This window comes from Coregonus clupeaformis, unplaced genomic scaffold (assembly GCF_020615455.1).
Source record: "Coregonus clupeaformis isolate EN_2021a unplaced genomic scaffold, ASM2061545v1 scaf0949, whole genome shotgun sequence".
Classification (NCBI taxonomy): Eukaryota; Metazoa; Chordata; class Actinopteri; order Salmoniformes; family Salmonidae; genus Coregonus; species Coregonus clupeaformis.
Genome location: NW_025534403.1, coordinates 67,122 through 86,343, shown reverse-complemented (window position 1 = coordinate 86,343; position 19,222 = coordinate 67,122). Strand labels below are relative to the sequence as shown.

At 44.2% G+C, this 19,222-nt stretch overlaps 1 protein-coding gene across 3 annotated transcripts in view; it reads left to right on the top strand.

The window, feature by feature from the left end:
- LOC121558013 (tyrosine-protein kinase Fes/Fps) overlaps window positions 1-7,243 on the top strand; it is a 30,644-nt gene extending 23,401 nt beyond the window's left edge. For all 3 annotated transcript variants that reach the window (XM_041871501.2, XM_041871500.2, XM_041871499.2), the window contains 7 exons: window positions 2,408-2,461; window positions 2,584-2,702; window positions 2,799-2,893; window positions 3,004-3,127; window positions 3,736-3,893; window positions 4,350-4,472; window positions 6,776-7,243. In XM_041871501.2, coding sequence (XP_041727435.1) covers window positions 2,408-2,461; window positions 2,584-2,702; window positions 2,799-2,893; window positions 3,004-3,127; window positions 3,736-3,893; window positions 4,350-4,472; window positions 6,776-6,927 — 825 coding nt within the window. In that variant the 3' untranslated portion in view covers window positions 6,928-7,243. The remainder of the gene's footprint in view (window positions 1-2,407; window positions 2,462-2,583; window positions 2,703-2,798; window positions 2,894-3,003; window positions 3,128-3,735; window positions 3,894-4,349; window positions 4,473-6,775) is intronic.
- The last annotated feature ends 11,979 nt before the right edge of the window (window positions 7,244-19,222 follow it).

Genomic DNA, 19,222 nt, shown 5'->3' with positions numbered 1-19,222 from the left:
GTGGGACAAGAGGCTGTTGCTTAATGCTTCTAACAGGTTGAGAAGTCAGGGGCCTAGCAAAGTGTTAATGGGGCCCCGTGTCTCCGGTCCTGTGTGTTGGTGTTGATTGGACCTGTGGGATTAACTTTATGTCTGTGGGAGTAGGGAGATGTGTGAGTCAGGGGGTGCTCTTGTATGTATATACACTGCTCAAAAAAATAAAGGGAACACTAAAATAACACATCCTAGATCTGAATGAATGAAATAATCTTATTTAAATACTTTTTTCTTTACATAGTTGAATGTGCTGACAACAAAATCACATAAAAATGATCAATGGAAATCACATTTATCAACCCATGGAGGTCTGGATTTGGAGTCACCCTCAAAATTAAAGTGGAAAACCACACTACAGGCTGATCCAACTTTGATGTAGTGTCCTTAAAACAAGTCAAAATGAGGCTCAGTAGTGTGTGTGGCCTCCACGTGCCTGTATGACCTCCTTACAACGCCTGGGCATGCTCCTGATGAGGTGGCGGATGATCTCCTGAGGGATCTCCTCCCAGACCTGGACTAAAGCATCCGCCAACTCCTGGACAGTCTGTGGTGCAACGTGGCGTTGGTGGATGGAGCGAGACATGATGTCCCAGATGTGCTCAATTGGATTCAGGTCTGGGGAACGGGCGGGCCAGTCCATAGCATCAATGCCTTCCTCTTGCAGGAACTGCTGACACACTCCAGCCACATGAGGTCTAGCATTGTCTTGCATTAGGAGGAACCCAGGGCCAACCGCACCAGCATATGGTCTCACAAGGGGTCTGAGGATCTCATCTCGGTACCTAATGGCAGTCAGGCTACCTCTGGCGAGCACATGGAGGGCTGTGCGGCCCCCAAAGAAATGCCACCCCACACCATGACTGACCCACCGCCAAACCGGTCATGCTGGAGGATGTTGCAGGCAGCAGAAGCGTTCTCCACGGCGTCTCCAGACTCTGTCACGTCTGTCACATGTGCTCAGTGTGAACCTGCTTTCATCTGTGAAGAGCACAGGGCGCCAGTGGCGAATTTGCCAATCTTGGTGTTCTCTGGCAAATGCCAAACGTCCTGCACGGTGTTGGGCTGTAAGCACAACCCCCACCTGTGGACGTCGGGCCCTCATACCACCCTCATGGAGTCTGTTTCTGACCATTTGAGCAGACACATGCACATTTGTGGCCTGCTGGAGGTCATTTTGCAGGGCTCTGGCAGTGCTCCTCCTGCTCCTCCTTGCACAAAGGCGGAGGTAGCAGTCCTGCTGCTGGGTTGTTGCCCTCCTATGGCCTCCTCCACGTCTCCTGATGTACTGGCCTGTCTCCTTGTAGCGCCTCCATGCTCTGGACACTACGCTGACAGACACAGCAAACCTTCTTGCCACAGCTCGCATTGATGTGCCATCCTGGATGAGCTGCAATACCTGAGCCACTTGTGTGGGTTGTAGACTCCGTCTCATGCTACCACTAGAGTGAAAGCACCGCCAGCATTCAAAAGTGACCAAAACATCAGCCAGGAAGCATAGGAACTGAGAAGTGGTCTGTGGTCACCACCTGCAAAACCAGTCCTTTATTGGGGGTGTCTTGCTAATTGCCTATAATTTCCACCTGTTGTCTATTCCATTTGCACAACAGCATGTTACATTTATTGTCAATCAGTGTTGCTTCCTAAGTGGACAGTTTAATTTCACAGAAGTGTGATTGACTTGGAGTTACATTGTGTTGTTTAAGTGTTCCCTTTATTTTTTTGAGCAGTGTATGTAGGCCTATGTTTTTTGTGTGTGTGGAATTGCGACCTTGTAGTGTGTGCAAAACCCTGTGTTTGTGCCTGCATGCGGTCAGGCTTCTATTCTGCCCCTCCTGAGCATGTTGGAAGTGAATGGACTCTAAACATCCACCTGCTCTGCTCACCACTCTGTGTACCAGCTGTCTCAGCGTTTTGCAGTCACTTAGGATCCATCAGATTTTAATGAGCTCCCAAGATCCACATACTCATACTTTCTCCAACCTCCTCCAGAGTGCTATACATACCACACCCACATACATTACCATGCCTGCATTCAAATGTTCTCTAGAGTATAGAGCTTCATGCATACTGTACTACCAACCTTGCTGCGCATCAAAAGGTCTCCAGTGTTTTGCACACACTACAAGGTCTCAATTCTACACACACACACACACACACACACACACACACACACACACACACACACACACACACACACACACACACACACACACACACACACACACACACACACACATATTTTACACTCTTACAATGCAGTTTTAGAAGTTGGTCCGAAATGCCTCTAACAGGCTGCACAGAGAGTCTACCCATTCAGAAGGAACAGCAGCACCTGTGTCTCTGATTGGTTCCTCTGTCTCTCTACCTCCAGGACAAGTGGGTTCTGGAACACGATGATGTCATCCTGGGGCAGAGCATTGGCCGGGTGAGCTCACCACCTGTGGAATGTCTGTTTGGAGTTATGAGAGACTATGATTGTCAGGTTGGCGTTCTGTTTTTGTTTTAGCCAAGATACAAAATGAAGCCTGATGTGTGTCTGTTGTCCAGGGTAACTTTGGGGAGGTGTACAGTGGTCGTCTGCTTTCTGATAACACTCCGGTAGCTGTGAAAGCCTGCAGAGAGAACCTGGCCCCAGAACACAAGAACAGGTTCCTTATGGAGGCCAGGTCAGTCTGTTTCTTTCTCTCTTTCTCTCCCTCTCTCGTTCTCTTTCTCAGTCTCTCTCTCATTCACATTGACCTTGCTCTCTCTCTGCTGTGCAGGATCCTGAAGCAGTATGACCATCCTAACATAGTGAAGCTGATTGGTGTGTGCACACAGAAACAACCCATCTATATCATTATGGAGCTGGTACAGGGTGAGCCAATCTGTCGAGAGCCTTTACACTCTAACCATAGCTACAGTACATTCTATCATTACAATGGACTAATAAAGTGTGCTTGACTGTGTGTGTGTCTATTTTGCCAGGGGGAGACTTCCTGTCCTTCCTGCGCTGTGAAGGTCACAACCTGAAGTCAAATATGCTGGTGAAAATGGCAGAGAATGTGGCGTCTGGCATGGAGTATCTGGAGAGCAAGAAATGCATCCACCGGTGAGAGGCTAGGGAGATGGATCTAGTCTTCTCAGACATGGAGCTGAATGAAGGCTGACATACAATGTGACAAGATTACATTGCCTTTGATTGCACAATTTATTCTAGATGATGAAACAGATCGAGGTTTTCAGGACAGTGAAGTTAACCCAGTGTGTAGGGGTTACTGGAGCCTGTAGCGTAGGAACGACCTTAGGAGTGTTAAGCTGCTGTGTCTCTGTGGAGGTAGTAGAGGAGCAGAGGACAGAGGGCTCAGAGCCCTGGCTCCTGGCTCATCAGAGGAGTGCTGGATAATTAACCCAGCAGGGGCACATCCAGGCTGGATGCTCCAGCCCCGTTACCCCTATCACTCCTCCTAACACTGCATGTCAAACTGCCCCCGCTCAGTACTACACCCTGCATCAGGGAGCCCACAGATGACAAGAGCGGCTGATTTTCTCTCACTTATTTATCGTCTGTCTTTTGTTTCTCTCTCTCTCTCTGTGGCTTGTCTTCTACCGATCTCTTCCACTTCGATTATATCGCCCCCTCTCCTCTTGCTCTCTGTCTTTCTCCTCTTTTCCTTACCCCCTTTCTCTCTCTCTCTCTTTTCCTCTCTCTCTCTGCAGGGACCTGGCAGCCCGTAACTGTCTGGTGGGAGAACAAAGCAGGGTGAAGATCAGTGACTTTGGGATGTCTCGCGAGCAGCAGGATGGGGTCTACTCTGCCACTGGGGGCCTCAAACAGATCCCTGTCAAATGGACAGCCCCCGAAGCCCTCAACTATGGTACGTCCCATCTGGCCCTGCCTGCCGGCCACAACACTGACAATCATCTTTCTCTCCCCTCCTCTCTTTATTCATCAATCTCTATCTGCATATCCCAAGGCTAGAGATAACCCACTAGACATGGCAACAACCTGTCAACTCAGCCATCATTCCTCACCCTGTGATCAGTGTACTGCTTTTGTATTTCTCTGAAATATCATCTGTCTCTAACAGACACACTAAACTGTGCTCTCTGGGGTTGGAGTGCTTGTGAAACAGAGTTCTGTCAGAACATGTCAGAACATACCATTTGGGGCTTAGAGGAAGCTTCATTTTCAAAACTCGATCACTACTTTTCTCAGGCTGTGATTGTGGAATAGCATACAGTAGTAGGACAGTTGAATGGGTATGGGATCTCTCCAGGATCACCGTCAAATGGAAAAGCTGTCTCAATGCTGCCCCCTGCCTGTGTTTCAGGGAGGTACACCACAGAGAGTGATGTGTGGAGTTTTGGAGTTCTCCTATGGGAGATATTCTCCAGGGGAGTCACCCCTTACACCAACATGACCAACCAGCAGACACGGGACGAGGTGGAGAAAGGTACAGCTAGTCAATGAGATTTCTAACACATTAGTCAGAATTTGGAGTTGACTGTACTTCATGCTCTGTAGGAGTTTCAAGTTTTAATGTCACATGCACAAGTGCAGTGAAATGCCTTTCTTGCAAACTGAAAACCCAACAATGCAATAATCAATAACAATGTAATACTACAAAAAAACACACAAGAAATAAGAAGAAATATGAAGAACACAATAAGTAAGTAAGCATATTATATACAGGGTCAGTTAGTCCCAATACCATATTTACAATGTGCAGGGAGACTGGAGTGATGGAGGTAGTAGATACAGTGGGGGAAAAAAGTATTTAGTCAGCCACCAATTGTGCAAGTTCTCCCACTTAAAAAGATGAGAGAGGCCTGTAATTTTCATCATAGGTACACGTCAACTACGACAGACAAAATGAGGAAAAAAATCCAGAAAATCACATTGTAGGATTTTTCATGAATTTATTTGCAAATTATGGTGGAAAATAAGTATTTGGTCAATAACAAAAGTTTCTCAATACTTTGTTATATACCATTTGTTGGCAATGACACAGGTCATATGTTTTCTGTAAGTCTTCACAAGGTTTTCACACACTGTTGCTGGTATTTTGGCCCATTCCTCCATGCAGATCTCCTCTAGAGCAGTGATGTTTTGGGGCTGTCGCTGGGTAACACAGACTTTCAACTCCCTCCAAAGATTTTCTATGGGGTTGAGATCTGGAGACTGGCTAGGCCACTCCAGGACCTTGAAATGCTTCTTACGAAGCCACTGCTTCGTTGCCCGGGCGGTGTGTTTGGGATCATTGTCATGCTGAAAGACCCAGCCACGTTTCATCTTCAATGCCCTTGCTGATGGAAGGAGGTTTTCACTCAAAATCTCACGATACATGGCCCCATTCATTCTTTCCTTTACACGGATCAGTCGTCCTGGTCCCTTTGCAGAAAAACAGCCCCAAAGCATGATGTTTCCACCCCCATGCTTCACAGTAGGTATGGTGTTCTTTGGATGCAACTCAGCATTCTTTGTCCTCCAAACACGACGAGTTGAGTTTTTACCAAAAAGTTCTATTTTGGTTTCATCTGACCATGTGACATTCTCCCAATCCTCTTCTGGATCATCCAAATGCACTCTAGCAAACTTCAGACGGGCCTGGACATTTACTGGCTTAAGCAGGGGGACACGTCTGGCACTGCAGGATTTGAGTCCCTGGCGGCGTAGTGTGTTACTGATGGTAGGCTTTGTTACTTTGGTCCCAGCTCTCTGCAGGTCATTCACTAGGTCCCCCCGTGTGGTTCTGGGATTTTTGCTCACCGTTCTTGTGATCATTTTGACCCCACGGGGTGAGATCTTGCGTGGAGCCCCAGATCGAGGGAGATTATCAGTGGTCTTGTATGTCTTCCATTTCCTAATAATTGCTCCCACAGTTGATTTCTTCAAACCAAGCTGCTTACCTATTGCAGATTCAGTCTTCCCAGCCTGGTGCAGGTCTACAATTTTGTTTCTGGTGTCCTTTGACAGCTCTTTGGTCTTGGCCATAGTGGAGTTTGGAGTGTGACTGTTTGAGGTTGTGGACAGGTGTCTTTTATACTGATAACAAGTTCAAGCAGGTGCCATTAATACAGGTAACGAGTGGAGGACAGAGGAGCCTCTTAAGGAAGAAGTTACAGGTCTGTGAGAGCCAGAAATCTTGCTTGTTTGTAGGTGACCAAATACTTATTTTCCACCATAATTTGCAAATAAATACATAAAAAATCCTACAATGTGATTTTCTGGATTTTTTTTCCTCAATTTGTCTGTCATAGTTGACGTGTACCTATGATGAAAATTACAGGCCTCTCTCATCTTTTTAAGTGGGAGAACTTGCACAATTGGTGGCTGACTAAATACTTTTTTTCCCCACTGTATGTATAGGGATAAGGTGACAAGGCATCAGGATATAAGATAAACAGAGTAGCAGCAGCTTGTATGTGAGTGCGTGTGTGTAGAGTCAGTATAAATGTATGTGCATATTAGGTGTGAGTGAGTGGTTGGAGTGAGTGTGTAGGACCCCGTGAGTGTGCATAGATGGTGCAAAAATAAAAAGGTCAATAAGGATACAAGGTTAACTCAGATTGTCCATGTAGCTATTTTAGGAGTGGAGATGCAATATTGTAGAAGTGTATAGAACAGACATGACTCTGGGTAGAATATGGAGTTAGGTCAGCTCTATACAGGAGTCCAAAACATTTCACCCCTCTGGATAAACCCCAGGTGAAGCCAACCTGATGTCCAATCATGTTCTACTGTCCCGTCTCCTAGGATACCGGATGCTAGCCCCAAACTCCTGTCCTCCAGATGTGTATGCCATTATGTGTCGCTGCTGGCAGTACGACAGCAGGAACCGGCCATCCTTCAGCAAACTCAGGACCGAACTCAGTGCCTTATACCACAAAGTGTCCTTACTCAAGTGACTTGTTTGATTCTCTTTTACCTTTTCATATGAAGCATATGTTGCCTTTATTTAATATACATTGATTATAGAGAAAACCAGTTGCTATGTGATCTTGATTTTACCATATTTAAGTAGTGATAATGCACCAGGCTGTGAGACCACAGGTAATGTAAGTACACAGGACGTGTGTATTGAAAACATTGGTACCATGTTCTACAAAGTAGAATATTCTATATCTGTTGAATGTTGCTATTGTTTACTGTATTACATTACTGTAAATGTACAAATTGAATGTTCCTATTATATCAGCTTTAAAGAGTTGATAGGATATCTTTCTCTGTTGTCTTGTCTTTTTTAATATACACTGAACAAAAATATAAACGCAACATGTAATGTGTTGGTCCCATTTTTCATTAGCTGAAATAAAAGATCCTGGAAATTGTCCATAAGCACAAAAAGCTTATTTCTCTCAAATGTTGTGCACAAATTTGTTTACATCCCTGTTAGTGAGCATTTCTCCTTTGCCAATATAATTCATCCACCTGACAGGTGTGGCATATTAAGAAGCTGAATAAACAGCATGATAATTACACAGGTGCACCTTGTGCTGGGAACAAAAGGCCACTAAAATGTGCAGTTCTGTCACACAACACAATGCCACAGATGTCTTAAGTTTTGAGGGAGCGTGCAATTGGCGTGCTGACTGCAGCAATGTCCACCAGAGCTGTTGCCATTTCTCTACCATAAGCCGTCTCCAATGTCATTTTCGAGAATTTGGCAGTACGTCCAACCGGCCTCATAACTGCAGACCACGTGTAACCGCGCCAGCCCAGGACCTCCAAATTCAGCTTCTTCACCTGTGGGATCGTATGAGACCATCCACCCAGACAGGTGCTGAAACTGTGGGTTTGCACAACCGAAGTTTCTGACAGTTTGTGCAGAAATTATATCTCAGGGAAGCTCATCTGAATGCTCATCGTCCTCACCAGGGTCTTGACTAATGGCAGTTTGACATTGTAACTGACTTCAGTGAGCGAATGCTCACCTTCGATAGCCACTGGCACGATGGAGAAGTGTGCTCTTCATGGATAAATCCCGGTTTCAACTGTACCAGGCAGATGGCAGACAGTGTATGATGTCGTAGTGTAGGCTCTGTCGTATCCGGCCGCGACCGGGAGACCCATGGGGCGGTGCACAATTGGCCCAGGGTAGTGGAGGGAATGGCCGGCAGGGATGTAGCTCAGTTGGTAGAGCATGGCTTTGCAACGCCAGGGTTGTGGGTTCGATTCCCACGGGGGGCCAGTATGAAAAAAATAAAAAAATTATGTATGCACTCACTAACTGTAAGTCGCTCTGGATAAGAGCGTCTGCTAAATTACTAAAATGTAAATGTAAAATGTGTGTGAGAGTGATTTGCTGATGTCAACGTTCTGAACAGTGCCCCATGGTGGCGGTGGGGTTATGGTATGGGCAGGCATAAGCTACAGTGAGGGAAAAAAGTATTTGATCCCCTGCTGATTTTGTACGTTTGCCCACTGACAAAGACATGATCAGTCTATACTTTTAATAGGTTTATTTGAACAGTGAGAGACAGAATAACAACAAAAAAATCCAGAAAAACGCATGTCAAAAATGTTATAAATGTATTTGCATTTTAATGAGGGAAATAAGTATTTGACCCCTCTGCAAAACATGACTTAGTACTTGGTGGCAAAACCCTTGTTGGCAATCACAGAGGTCAGACTTTTCTTGTAGTTGGCCACCAGGTTTGCACACATCTCAGGAGGGATTTTGTCCCACTCCTCTTTGCAGATCTTCTCCAAGTCATTAAGGTTTTGAGGCTGACATTTGGCAACTCGAACCTTCAGCTCCCTCATTAAAATGCAAATTAATTTCTAACATTTTTTACATGCATTTTTCTGGATTTTTTTGTTGTTATTCTGTCTCTCACTGTTCAAATAAACCTGACTGATCATTTCTTTGTCAGTGGGCAAACGTACAAAATCAGCAGGGGATCAAATACTTTTTTCCCTCACTGTATGGACAACGAACACAATTGCATTTTATCGATGGCAATTTGAATGCACAGAAATACCGTGACAAGATCCTGAGGCCCATTGTCATGCCATTCATCCATCACCTCATATTTCAGCATGATAATGCACGGCCCAATGTCGCAAGGATCTGTACACAATTCCTGGAAGCTGAAAATGTCCCAGTTCTTCCCTGGCCTGCATACTTACCAGACATGTCACCCATTGAGCATGCTTGGGATGCTCTGGAGCGACGTGTACGACAGCGTGTTCCAGTTCCCGCCAATATCCAGCAACTTCACACAGCCATTGAAGAGGAGTGGGACAACATTCCACAGGCCACAATCGACAGCCTGATCAACTCTATGTGAAGGAGATGTGTCGCGCTGCATGAGGCAAATGGTGGTCACACCAGATATTGACTGGTTTTCTGATCCACACCCCCCTACCTATTTTTAAAAGGTATCTGTGACCAACAGATGGATATCTATATTGCCAGTCATGTGAAATCCATAGATTAGTGCCTAATTTATTTATTTAAATTGACTGATTTCCTTATATGAACTGTAACTCAGTAAAATCTTTGAAAATGTTGCATGTTGCGTTTATATTTTTGTTCAGTGTATTTAAATGAATTAAAATCCTCGGATCTTGATGATGCCTGTGTTTTCTACTGCTTTTGGGGCGGCAGGTAGCTTAGTGGTTAAGAGCGTTGTGCCAGTAACCGAAAGGTCGCTTGTTCTAATCCCCAAGCCTACTAGGTGAAAAATCTGTCGATGTGCCCTTGAGCAAGGCACTTAACCCTAATTGCTCCTGTAAGTCGCTCTGAATAAGAGCGTCTGCTAAATGACTAAAATGAAAATGTTTTGAAAATGTGGCCACTGGAGCGCAGCGCTGTGTGTGTGAAAGACTGATCCACTTACAGTGAGGCTAGTGATGAGACAATTAACATGTAGATAACTGTGATAGGTGATTTGAAGGAGTCAGGCGCAGGAGGGTAAATCACAGAATACAGAGTTTATTCCGTAGTACAGAGTTATGCTGGATAGCGCAAAACAGGCGCACTGGAACAAAAACAGGCACGGGGAAAATATACCCCGGCAATACAAGATACACGTAGCTCAACCGTGCTACTCTCTCCTCACATTAAACAACCACCCACAAGGACAAGAGGGCCAGAGGGAACACTTATACACGTACTAATGAGGGGATATGAACCAGGTGTGTGAAATAGACAAGACAAAACAAATGGAATGATGAGATATGGAGCGGCAGTGGCTAGAAGGCCGGTGACGACGAACGCAGAAGCCTGCCCGAACAAGTAGAGGAGGCAGCTTCGGAGGAAGTTGTGACAATAACTACTGTATGGTATGTGACATACCCTCTGAACGGGACCTTGTCTACATTTACATTTACGTCATTTAGACATTGATACTGGCACTGTCACATTCTCAGATTCTGGATCTTTATTTCTAGTGCATTGTGCCGCTCATTTGATTCCAGATTCTTAGACTGGCCTTTGTCTACAGGCAGCAATATGTTTTTATTCAGATCTTTCATGTCAAGACCTTTCATCATTAATACCTTTCACAACAATGATAAATGACAAGAGAGGAAACAGTAGCCTGTTCCTAGATCTGTTTGTGCATTAGCCAACTTGACACACAATGATAGAAGGGTTTGCTAAAGCACATACAGATCTGGGACCAGACTAGCAAAACAGAGGGCTGAAAAACAGCTAAAAGACAAAGGTGACACTCGTGACTCATCTCTATAGCTCTGGATTGTAAAAGGTCATGGCAAGGTCGGCAAATAGCATGACAATCAAGATAAGTGATTTGTGAGCAACTTTCTCATTGTTACCAAATATGTCGCATTATTCCACCTGTCTAAGCATGAGTGAGAATGTACTATATCAATAACCATATCTGTGGATATTGTGTCTAACATTGGCAATTTTTATTGTATTTTTATTTTACATGTGTATAAGATCAAAAGCATGGAGATAAAAAAAAATAGAGGTTTATAATCCTGGTAAGCAGTGGTCAGCCCATCCACCGACCGATCCAGGGAAAAGACAGATGAACCTACAGTAGAGTAGCCCAAGTGCTTTGGATCCTGTCTGATGAAGAATGCAGACGTCTAATATGGCAGAGCTTAATAACCATTCATCCTCTGTTGCTCTAACAGGAGCAATACCTACACAGTCCTGGAGGAGTGGCAGCAATTCACTCATCACCCATCTTCAGCAAATAGCATGACAGACAGCCAGCTAGGTGATAAAGATGTCACATGCTCTGTGGTAGTGCAACTGTCCTGAAAAGCACCTCGCCAGTTAAGCATGTTCAGTCACTTTCTGCGTCACCTGATTGTCTCATGATGAGTGTTTTCGGTCTCTATAGAGAACAACAAACAAAGCGAACCCATCTGATATTTATATCATTGACTCCAGTGGATGAAAGTAAAGTGTGGCAACGGCCTTTTTCTCTTTTCAGTTATAACACCCGTTTTTTCCCCTCAAACACACATATGTGATCAATAGCAGGTAGCCACAGGCAGTCATTATTAACTACAAAAATGAAAACGCATAAACACAAACTTTGAGTTAGTTTGAGTTAAAGATGTTGCAACTACCCATTTAATGTGTACAAAAGTAAAGACTGCTTTTGAATGTAGGACCAAATGCACTCTGTTCCAGGAATCAACGCACACCAATTTCTCATATCTCACTTAAAACAAAGAGTGATATTGGCCCTACTTTTATACACATGAAATGGGTAGCTGCAGCTGCAACATCTTTGAATTAAATTAGCTTTGTGTTAATCATATTCATTGTTGTAGTTAAATAGGAACTGCACCCGCTGATTTGGCCTCATTTTTTGGCTTGCTCCTCAAGAAATGCTGGCGGCCATGACAGAAGCCAAATGTGAGTTGGCTTGTGGGTGTTTCTTTGGTGTGTCCTTGCCACACCCATCTGTCAAAACCTTGCCTGCAGCTGTTTCCCCCCACTAAATCACAACAAACAAACCTCCTGCAATTTGAGTTCAATAACTACAGGCAGATAGATGTATGTTGAGATGCCGGATGAAGCTTTGAATAGGTCAGTAGCCTACAGAGTAATATGAGACGAAAGCAATTGCTGAATTTATGTAGATATTCTAAACTATGTGTTTTGATAACTTTCAAATGTAGTAACAGGTCAATGTACAATAAACAACCTTTTACATAATACCATAGAAGCGGTGTTCTGCTAATATAACAATGTGCACCTTTCATTGTCATTCCCAGGCATTTTGTCTGGTGGTAATAGGGCTACTTTGGCAAACATGTCATAGTTTGCCAAAGTAGCCACAAACTTCTTGTGTGGTGTCCCGTATACAGCAGGAATTCCCTGATCCTGGTGCAGAATACACAGAGTTTCTCCCTCCCGATATTGACTGATACCCTTCAATTCAAGAATAAAAAAAGACAATACAAGTAAAAGTTGTCTAGTAAAATTGTAATGCTGAGTGCCAGGTCTCTGCAAGTCTCCAAGTGCTGGCTCCATAGATGCATCTTGATATCGGACAAAAATACACTCACTGGACTGTTTATTAGGTACACCCATCTATGTAGTACCGGGTGGGATCCCCCTTTGCCTCCAGAACAGCCTGAATTATTCTGGGCATTCTACAAGGTGTCGGAAATGTTCCACAGGGATGTTGGTCCATACTGACGCGATGGCATCACGCAGTTTCTGCAGATTGGATGGCGGTACATTCATGCTGCGAACAGCCCGTTCCATCTCTATTGGATTGATGTCTGGCGACTGCGCAGGCCAGTCAAGTAAACTGAACTCGCTGTCATGTTCCAGGCAATGTTTTTCCACTCCTCAATTGTCCAGTATTGGTGATCGCGTGCCCACTGGAGACCCTTCTTCTTGTTTTTAGAAGATAGGAGTGGAACCCTGTGTGGTCGTCTGCTGAAATAGCCCATCCGTGACAAGGATCGACGAGTTGTGTGTTCCAAGATGCCATTCTGCACACCACTGTTGTACTGTGCCGTTATTTGTCTGTTTGTGGCCCACCTGCTAGATTGCACGATTCTTGCCATTCTCCTTTGACCTCTCTTGCCAATCTCCTTCGGCCACCCACAGGACTGCCGCTGACTGGATGTTTTTTGTTTCTCAGTAAACCCTAGATACTGTTGTGTGTGAAAATCCCCTTAAACCACTTGAGTGTTGCTTTAGCCCTTATGCTTAGGGTCATTGTCCTGCTGGAAGGTGAACCTCCGTCCCAGTCTTAAATCTCTGGAAGACTGAAACAAGTTTCCCTCAAGAATTTCCCTGTATTTAGCGCCATCCATCATTCCTTCAATTCTGACCAGTTTCCCAGTCCCTGCCGATGAAAATCATCCCCACAGCATGATGCTGCCACCACCATGCTTCACTGTGGGGATGGTGTTCTCGGGGTGGTGAGAGGTGTTAGGTTTGCGCCAGACATAGCATTTTCCTTGATAGCCAAAAAGCTCAATTTTAGTCTCATCTGACCAGAGTACCTTCATCCATATATTTGGGGAGTCTCCCACATGCCTTTTGGCAAACACGAAACGTGTTTGCTTATTTTTTTCTTTAAGCAATGGCTTTTTTCTGCGCACTGTTCCGTAAAGCCCAGCTCTGTGGAGTGTATGGCTTAAAGTGGTCCTATGGACAGATACTCCAATCTCCGCTGTGGAGATTTGCAGCTCCATCAGGGTTATCTTTGGTCTCGTTGTTGCCTTTCTGATTAATGCCCTCCTTGCCTGGGCTGTGAGTTTTGGTGGGCGGCCCTCTCTTGGCAGGTTTGTTGTGGTGCCATATTCTTTCCATTTTTTAATAATGGATTTAATGGTGCTCCGTGGGATGTTCAAAGTTTCTGATATTTTTTTAAAACCCAACCCTGATCTGTACTTCTCCACAACTTTGTCCCTGACCTGTTTGGAGAGCTCCTTGGTCTTCATGGTGCCGCTTGCTTGGTGGTGCCCCTTGCTTAGTGGTGTTGCAGACTCTGGGGCCTTTCAGAACAGGTGTATATATGTATTGTATTTTATTTAACTAGGCAAGTCAGTTAAGAACAAATTCTTATTTACAATGACGGCCTACACCGGCCAAACCTGGACGAGGCTGGGCCAATTGTGCGCAGCCCTATGGGACTCCCAATCACGGCCGGTTGTGATACAGCCTGGAATCAAACCAGGGGGTCTGTAGTGACGCCTCAAGCACTGAGATGCAGTGCCTTAGACCGCTGCACCACTCGTTATATATACAGCTGTGGAAAAAATTAAGAGACCACTGCAAATTGTTCTTAAATCAGCATCTCTACATGTATGACAGCCATTCCATTCCAGTGTCTGTTGACTTCCAACACAGGCACACCTCATTCTACTGAATTAGATATTGATTAGGTGATCACATGAACCAAATCTTATTTAACGAGGAAAAGTATAAAAACCACTGCTGTGGTCATCACTATCCTCATGCAATAGGACCAGCTGGATGGCAAAAACAGTGCTAATAGTACCTCAAAAGTAATATTAATCAAAAAATAACTATTGACCATGCCATGGCAGAGGGATACAGTGAGCGTCAGGTTGCTTCCATCCTTAAAATTTCAAAGACGGCAGTTCATAAGATCAAGGTCAAGCAGCAGACATTGGGGACAACAAAGCTACTGACCGGGATGACTGCCAACTCATTCAAATGTCACTCAACAACCGTAGGATGACATCAAGTGACCTACAAAAAGAATGGCAAACGGCAGCTGGGGTGAAGTGCACGGCGAGGACGGTTCGAAACAGGCTCCTAGGGGCAGGGCTGAAGTCGTGCAAAGCTAGAAAAAAGCCCTTCATCAATGAGAAGCAAAGAAGAGCCAGGCTGAGGTTTGCAAAAGACCATAAGGATTGGACCGTAGAGGACTGGAGTAAGGTCATCTTCTCTGATGAGTCCAATTTTCTGCTTTGCCCAACACCTGGTCGTCTAATGGTTGGACGGAGACCTGGAGAGGCCTACAAGCCACAGTGTCTCGTAACCACTGTGCAATTTGGTGGAGGATCGGTGATGATCTGGGGGTGCTTCAGCAAGGCTGGAATCGGGCAGATTTGTCTTTGTGAAGGACGCATGAATCAAGCCACGTACAAGGTTGTCCAGGAAGAAAACTTGCTTCCTTTTGCTCTGACATTGTTCCCCAACTCTGAGGATTGGTTTTTCCAGCAGGACAATGCGCCATGCCACAGAGCCAGGTCAATCAAGGTGTGGATGGAGGACCACCAGATCAAGACCCTGTCATGGCCAGCCCAATCTCCAGACCTGAACCCCATTGAAAACTTCTGGAATGTGATCAAGAGGAAGATGGATGGTCACAAGCCATTAAACAAAGCCGAGCTGCTTGAATTTTTGCGCCAGGAGTGGCATAAAGTCATCCAACATCAATGTGAAAGACTGGTGGAGAGCATGCCAAGAAGCATGAAAGCTGTGATTGAAAATCAGGGTTATTCCACAAAAGATTGATTTCTGAAGTCTTCCTAAGTTAAAACATTAGCATTGTGTTGTTTAAAAATGAACATTAACTTATTTTCTTTGCATTATTCGAGGTCTGACAACACCGCATCTTTTTTGTTATTTTGACCAGTTGTCATTTTCTGCAAATAAATGCTCTAAATGACAATATTTTATTTGGAATTTGGGAGAAATGTTGTCAGTAGTTTATAGAATAAAACAAAACAAATATTTTTTACCCAAACACATACCTACAGTGGGGAAAAAAAGTATTTAGTCAGCCACCAATTGTGCAAGTTCTCCCACTTAAAAAGATGAGAGAGGCCTGTAATTTTCATCATAGGTACATGTCAACTATGACAGACAAATTGAGAAAAAAAAATCCAGAAAATTACATTGTAGACCAAAGAGCTGTCAAAGGACACCAGAAACAAAATTGTAGACCTGCACCAGGCTGGGAAGACTGAATCTGCAATAGGTAAGCAGCTTGGTTTGAAGAAATCAACTGTGGGAGCAATTATTAGGAAATGGAAGACATACAAGACCACTGATAATCTCCCTCGATCTGGGGCTCCACGCAAGATCTCACCCCGTGGGGTCAAAATGATCACAAGAACGGTGAGCAAAAATCCCAGAACCACACAGGGGGACCTAGTGAATGACCTGCAGAGAGCTGGGACCAAAGTAACAAAGCCTACCATCAGTAACACACTACGCCGCCAGGGACTCAAATCCTGCAGTGCCAGACGTGTCCCCCTGCTTAAGCCAGTAAATGTCCAGGCCCGTCTGAAGTTTGCTAGAGTGCATTTGGATGATCCAGAAGAGGATTGGGAGAATGTCATATGGTCAGATGAAACCAAAATATAACTTTTTGGTAAAAACTCAACTCAGTCGTGTTTGGAGGACAAAGAATGCTGAGTTGCATCCAAAGAACACCATACCTACTGTGAAGCATGGGGGTGGAAACATCATACTTTGGGGCTGTTTTTCTGCAAAGGGACCAGGACGACTGATCCGTGTAAAGGAAAGAATGAATGGGGCCATGTATCGTGAGATTTTGAGTGAAAACCTCCTTCCATCAGCAAGGGCATTGAAGATGAAACGTGGCTGGGTCTTTCAGCATGACAATGATCCCAAAGCGAAGCAGTGGCTTCGTAAGAAGCATTTCAAGGTCCTGGAGTGGCCTAGCCAGTCTCCAGATCTCAACCCCATAGAAAATCTTTGGAGGGAGTTGAAAGTCCGTGTTGCCCAGCGACAGCCCCAAAACATCACTGCTCTAGAGGAGATCTGCATGGAGGAATGGGCCAAAATACCAGCAACAGTGTGTGAAAACCTTGTGAAGACTTACAGAAAACGTTTGACCTGTGTCATTGCCAACAAAGGGTATATAACAAAGTATTGAGAAACTTTTGTTATTGACCAAATACTTATTTTCCACCATAATTTGCAAATAAATTCATTAAAAATCCTACAATGTGATTTTCTGGATTTTTATTTCTCATTTTGTCTGTCATAGTTGACGTGTACCTATGATGAAAATTACAGGCCTCTCTCATCTTTTTAAGTGGGAGAACTTGCACAATTGGTGGCTGACTAAATACTTTCCCCCCCCACTGTATAAATAGTAAAACCAGAGAAACTGATAATTTTGCAGTGGTCTCTTAATTTTTTCCGCAGCTGTATATACTGAGATCATGTATCAGATCATGTGACACTTAGATTGCACACAGGTGGACTTTATTTAACTCATTATGTGACTTCTGAAGGTAATTGGTTGCACCAGATCTTATTTAAGGGCTTCATAGAAAAGGGGGTGAATACATATGCACACACCACTGTTCCGTTATTATTATTATTTTTATTTTTTTGAAAGAAGTTATTTTTTTCATTTCACTTCACCAATTTGGACTATTTTGTGTATGTCCATTACATGAAATCCAAATAAAAATCCATTTAAATTACAGGTTGTAATGCAACAAAATAGGAAAACCGGGGATGAATACTTTTGCAATTCACTGTAACTCCAATAATCTCCAAACTTATCAGAAGCCTATCTCCCCATCCTTCAGCGTTACCTGAGTTTTTTTTTGGTCCACACATCACGATGCAGGAAAACTCATGACACTGCCAGGCGTTTTGCATCAGTGTGTGACATCTTAAAAGTGAGTTATCACATGACTAGCCATTGTGAAGGGTTTCACGTCAGTGTGGTATGATGAAGTGTATCTCTGTTGTAGATCAATGCTCTCTGTCAGCAGGCTATCAGGAGTGTCAAGATTTACTTTGAGTGAGCGTGGGTCGCTGTCAACCAGAGATACAGTGGGGGAAAAAAGTATTTAGTCAGCCACCAATTGTGCAAGTTCTCCCACTTAAAAAGATGAGAGAGGCCTGTAATTTTCATCATAGGTACACGTCAACTATGACAGACAAATTGAGATTTTTTTTCTCCAGAAAATCACATTGTAGGATTTTTAATGAATTTATTTGCAAATTATGGTGGAAAATAAGTATTTGGTCACCTACAAACAAGCAAGATTTCTGGCTCTCACAGACCTGTAACTTCTTCCTTAAGAGGCTCCTCTGTCCTCCACTCGTTACCTGTATTAATGGCACCTGTTTGAACTTGTTATCAGTATAAAAGACACCTGTCCACAACCTCAAACAGTCACACTCCAAACTCCACTATGGCCAAGACCAAAGAGCTGTCAAAGGACACCAGAAACAAAATTGTAGACCTGCACCAGGCTGGGAAGACTGAATCTGCAATAGGTAAGCAGCTTGGTTTGAAGAAATCAACTGTGGGAGCAATTATTAGGAAATGGAAGACATACAAGACCACTGATAATCTCCCTCGATCTGGGGCTCCACGCAAGATCTCACCCCGTGGGGTCAAAATGATCACAAGAACGGTGAGCAAAAATCCCAGAACCACACGGGGGGACCTAGTGAATGACCTGCAGAGAGCTGGGACCAAAGTAACAAAGCCTACCATCAGTAACACACTACGCCGCCAGGGACTCAAATCCTGCAGTGCCAGACGTGTCCCCCCTGCTTAAGCCAGTAAATGTCCAGGCCCGTCTGAAGTTTGCTAGAGTGCATTTGGATGATCCAGAAGAGGATTGGGAGAATGTCATATGGTCAGATGAAATCAAAATATAACTTTTTGGTAAAAACTCAACTCGTCGTGTTTGGAGGACAAAGAATGCTGAGTTGCATCCAAAGAACACCACACCTACTGTGAAGCATGGGGGTGGAAACATCATGCTTTGGGGCTGTTTTTCTGCAAAGGGACCAGGACGACTGATCCGTGTAAAGGAAAGAATGAATGGGGCCATGTATCGTGAGATTTTGAGTGAAAACCTCCTTCCATCAGCAAGGGCATTGAAGATGAAACGTGGCTGGGTCTTTTAGCATGACAATGATCCCAAACACACCGCCCGGGCAACGAAGGAGGGGCTTCGTAAGAAGTATTTCAAGGTCCTGGAGTGGCCTAGCCAGTCTCCAGATCTCAACCCCATAGAAAATCTTTTTTTTTTTTCTCTTTCCACCATAATTTGCAAATAAATTCATTAAAAATCCTACAATGTGATTTTCTGGAAAAAATAATCTCATTTTGTCTGTCATAGTTGACGTGTACCTATGATGAAAATTACAGGCCTCTCTCATCTTTTTAAGTGGGAGAACTTGCACAATTGGTGGCTGACTAAATACTTTTTTCCCCACTGTAGCTGTCTGTCTCTCATTCCTCTACGCTATCACCTATCTCATGA